Here is a 4905-nt window from a genome sequence, read left to right on the forward strand (position 1 = left end):
CCCTGGGATACCTGTGGGCAGACACCAAGGAAGACACACTGCTGTCCCAGTGCTTTCTTATATTCTATGAAATTTACTGTAATGAAAAGTACATGTCAATCACAGAGAGCAAATGAAGCAAAGGCAGTGATGAAATTTTCACGCTGCTCACTGGGGCAAGGGGGTTGCAGGTGCAAATTACTGTGCTGAAATCTTGCTGATTTTCAGAAACAGTGCAAAAACCTTCTCAGATTGAATCTGTGCCAGATTTCTTCACCACGTTTCTAAACAAAGAGTAACCTAATACCTGGGAGGAAAAAAAATACATCACCTGAGTGCATCCAGCAAGCTACTGAAAGAAAAACATAGCCTTTTGGTGACTGCCTGAGCTGGCCCTGCAGAGAGCATGAAGTGAGTGACTGTGTGAAGCAGCCTCTGCTCTAACAACAGCCAGGCTTGTGTTGAGCCAGTGCTGTTGGCGTTGCTGGCTCACTCCAGCTCTTATGCTCCACCCTTCGGGCTTTTTTTTTCCGCTTTTTTTTTCTTTCAGCTTTTGCAATCTGGCAGAGGCGGGTGAAAGCAAGTTCAGGGCAAAGACATTCCCCTGAAGAGCAGCTGGTGAGCAGTCAGTCCTCAAGCCCTGTCTGTACTAGGTAGAGGACAGCCAACCACACCACCTGCTTTAGCCTAGAACCAGCCCCCCAACCCCTGGAGGTACACTGGAACTTGAACTGAATTTCCAGGTAAGCCTTTTTTTTAACCTCCTTACCAGGAAGTTAAATCTGTCTGGAGCCAGAACACAGCAGAAATGGTGTAAGGGCAGAGCAGGGAGTGCTCAGCTGCTCGGTGTAGTAAATACAGTGGTTTATTTACTCAGTTGTCAGCGTGAAGCAACTCGGGCATTTGTGACAAGTGCCTTATTTCAGCTGCCCCAGTTAAAAGGGCCTTATAAACACCTGCAAGAGATAGACAGACAGACAGACAGACAGACAAACCTCACACCAACATTTTCCTTTTAAGTAAAAGTTACTATATGTGTTCTGCCTGCTGTGGCAAGGTGAAAGGAAGGGAGAAAGAAAGGGAAAACCAGCTCACTGGTGTTTTAAAATTCACATGGCAAGAACTAAGCTCTTGCCAAGCTTTCAGAAGTAAATAGACTTGTAGTTCTGGGGCTTTGAGGAAAATCTTGGGAACAGCCAAAAGCTGAACAAAGAGAATTGTTCAGATAATCATCTGATGCCTTAATCCCATAGTGGATCACTCAGGCCTGCGTGTCAGATGTTGAGACATGGTGGTGGCCACGATGCAATAGTTAGAGTTCTGGAAAGCTTCTATCTGAAAGGTTAGGAGACGTTGTGAGCCAAACCGTGACACCCTGTGGTTCTGCCAGGATATTATGCCAAATAGGAATTTTCATTTGCATTGCTTTGTATATGTACTGAAAGTATCTTTCCCAAATACCCATTTGGGTATGTGATTTTTCATCAGGTTGAGAATATAATCCTGTTGGAACAGTTAGAGTTTTTCTTATGATTTTACTTGGAGCGTGGTGTACAGGAACAAGAGAACATTTTGAGACCTCTAGGGTCAATAATCTGAACAACATTGCTCCATACTTACAGATGTCTGAAATTTAGCAGTGCCTGGGGAGGAATAACAAGTACTTGGCTCCATCAAAATCCCATTCCTTCCATCCAGGGCTGGGACTGCTTTCCACCCCCATGTTTGTCAAACAATTTCCTGTTGAGGTCTCTGCCATCCCAGCAGGGGTGATGCCTGGTCCCTTACCCATGGACAGCCACCCACCACAGGAGACACCATGAGTAGAAGGAGCAAATGCATCCCAAAAAATGATGTCAGAAAATGCAAAGCCCCTGAACCTTGTAGTTTTGGACCAAAACTTGGTTTCCTCAAGCTGCTGGCATAGGGCTGTGCTTAGCAGAGCTGGGGAGCTAAGCTGTGCTGCAGGGAGGTGGCTCACAGCAGATGCAGCAAAAGACCTTCGACAGCCTTTTGTGCCCTGAAACTGCCTTCTGCGCTCCAGGTCACATCTGCTACTGCCAGCATGGAGAGCAGGGGCAGGTGAGACCAGTGCGTGCCAGGCTGCCTAAATAATGAAGGAACTACCCTGACAGGACAGACAGGACAGATTTATTTCAGATTTGGTTGCAGGGAAGGCTCCGGATCACTCTGCAAGAGTGGGAGGATTTGTTTTCTGCCTCTGCTTCGCTGAGTCAAACCACAAGCAAAGCAGTTCAGATCTGGAGAGTCTCAGTTCCTATAATTTCTAAAGGGGAAACATCACTGCTACTGCTTTTGTTCCTTCCTATGGAGATTTGTAGCTTTGCTGGGCAGGAACTCTGCTGAAATGTGCTTAGCACAGCTGGAGCCTCTCGTCACAGCTGTAAAAAAACGATTAAAAATAACATTTGTGCTCATCAGCAGCATCCCATTGGCTTCTCTCAGTGCTAATACTCACACTCAGCTGCCTTTGATAGAGCCATTAGTCAAATCCCCCTCCTCTTCTGAGCAGGCTGTTGATGGGGAAGATCCCTCCATCACTTCTGACACAACCTATTATTTTTTCCACCCTTCTCTCAGAGGCAGCATGGATATCAAGGAGTATTTTGCCAGAATTTCTTACCGGGGCTCCCCCAATAAGCCGGACCTGGGTACCATGTCAGATATATTACAGCACCATGTCCAGTCTGTCCCTTTTGAAAACCTCAGCATCCACTGTGGGGAAAGCATTGAGCTGGATCTGGAAGCAACCTACAACAAGATAGTGAAGAAGAACCGTGGGGGCTGGTGCATGGAAAACAACTACCTTTTATCTTGGGTCCTGAAAAGTCTTGGCTACAATGTCATCCTTCTGGGAGCAAAAGTTTATGTCCCTGAGCATCAGGCATATGCAGATGAAATTGATCACCTGCTGCTACAAGTGGTGCTTGATGGCAAATCCTACATTGTGGATGGGGGGTTTGGGATGGCCTACCAGATGTGGCAGCCAATGGAGCTGATTTCAGGGGTGGATCAGCCACAGACTCCTGGGATCTTTCGCTTCCAGGAGGAGAGTGGGACCTGGTACCTTGAGAAGGTGAAAAGGAAGCAGCAGGTAAACAACCAAAGCGACTCCACTTCCCAAAATGTGGAAAATGAAGTTTGCCGTCGGGTTTATTTCTTTACTCTTCAGCCACGAGACATCGAAGAGTTCAGAGGCTGCAACACCCACCTGCAGACAGACCCCGGCTCGCTCTTCGTCACCAAGTCTATCTGCAGCCTGCAGACTGCTGATGGCATCCGGGCACTGGTGGGGTTGAAGCTCACTGAGATGAAGTACAATTATAGGGATAATATGGATCTTATGGAAATCAGAATCCTCACAGATGAAGAAATAGAGAAAACACTGAAAGAGAAATTCAATGTAACACTAGACAAGAAATTTGTACCTACCAATTCAAGCAACTTGTCTCTGTTCTAACTCACTGCCCGAGTTACAATTCAATTCAGTAGCATTACAGGCAATTCTTCCCTCTCTTTCTGACAAGCATCTAAAGGATAAGCTTTTCCTTCCATCTACACCAGTATAAGGCAGACCATATTAGCTTGAATCTGGAAAAGAAACAGGTTTTCACAGCTATTCCTGCATCTCTTTTTGGTTTAGGTACAAGTAATTTCTTCCTAGCTCAATCAAATCATTGCCTTTCTGTCTGTGCTTAGCAGGAAACAGACTCTGCCAATTCCCTACTCCTTTCATCTCTTAAAAGCTTTTCTAAACACACCTAGAGTAGCAGGGCAGAGCAATGGATCTGTAAGTCTCTTTATTACTTGGTGCTGCCACCTGGGGAAAATCATACCCACCTCTTAAATGAATACCATCTTATTTTGGGAATTTAATAGCCAGTGAAAAACAAAGACATTCTGTGCTGTTTGCTACAGTTAAGCCTGTTCTTTTTGCTCTTGCATCCACAACACCCTCTCACGTGGCAGTCAGACCATCCTGCACCTGTGCTGCACTCTGTGAATACTTAAGGACCGGCTATTTACGGCCTAAAACCGATAAGAAATATTAGTGATAATTCTTTCTTGTTTCAGACTTTACACGACTCCTGTTCTCTCTGTGACATAACCAAAAAGCAGTTTTTCTTTGAGCTGAAAGCATCTCCCATGCATTTTGTTTGCTCCCACCCAGCAGCAGACTGCTGAGAATGCATGTTCCTCTCATCACACTCTACTCTGAGTGTTATTGCACATTAATTATTGTGACTGAACCTAAACACATATGCAGAATTATTTTTCTGAAACATGTCTGTTCTTCTGAGGATGTGTTTGCAGTGATACTAATTATATTGATATAAGGGGAAACGATGAATCTTAATCACATACCTAACGGCTAAGATTTCTAGTAGGAGGAATTACTCAAATGTGATCACTTTGCCCTTTGAGAAGATGCTTGATTTTCCTTTATGTACAAATCTTGGCTGCATTACAACTATGCACTTAAAATTAAGTAAATTATATAAGTGAATTACAATAAAAAAAACCCACCCAAGCATTGTGTGAAGTAGAATTATTCAGATGTTTTGTCCCCGCAAATTACAGCGTGTATTCCCAACATAAAAAATGTCATTAATCACTGCAGTTGTCCTGATTATTTGTATGTGCTAATATTTTGCAGCTAAGGCTTTTAAAAACACAACAACTCACTACCTGGTTTTTACTTGTTGTGCAGTATGTGTGGCTTTCTAGAAGCAGCAATTTATAGTTAATCAAATCTGCTGCTATTCTGTATGTTCAAAATGTATTTCATAGAGACACAGTGAGCTCCCCAAATCACTGTCTTCACAGACTCAAACTCATGTATATGTGCTTGGCTGCAGGTGTGCAATAGTCCTTTATAGCACACGAGGCTCTCCCATCCTGTAG

General features: G+C 44.2%; 1 protein-coding gene across 1 annotated transcript; it reads left to right on the forward strand.

Moving 5' to 3' along the window:
- Positions 1 to 2587: 2587 nt before the first annotated feature.
- LOC103804389 (arylamine N-acetyltransferase, pineal gland isozyme NAT-3-like) lies at positions 2588 to 3460 on the forward strand. The gene has a single exon (XM_009077000.1). It carries the CDS (start codon positions 2588 to 2590, stop codon positions 3458 to 3460), a length of 873 nt encoding a protein of 290 aa, XP_009075248.1.
- The last annotated feature ends 1445 nt before the right edge of the window (positions 3461 to 4905 follow it).

The sequence above is a fragment of the Acanthisitta chloris genome, unplaced genomic scaffold (assembly GCF_000695815.1).
Source record: "Acanthisitta chloris isolate BGI_N310 unplaced genomic scaffold, ASM69581v1 scaffold9446, whole genome shotgun sequence".
NCBI classification, from domain to species: Eukaryota; Metazoa; Chordata; class Aves; order Passeriformes; family Acanthisittidae; genus Acanthisitta; species Acanthisitta chloris.

Bases quoted from the DNA above. Each gene is read 5' to 3' on its own strand.
- LOC103804389 (XM_009077000.1), top strand. From the start codon at position 2,588: ATGGATATCAAGGAGTATTTTGCCAGAATTTCTTACCGGGGCTCCCCC.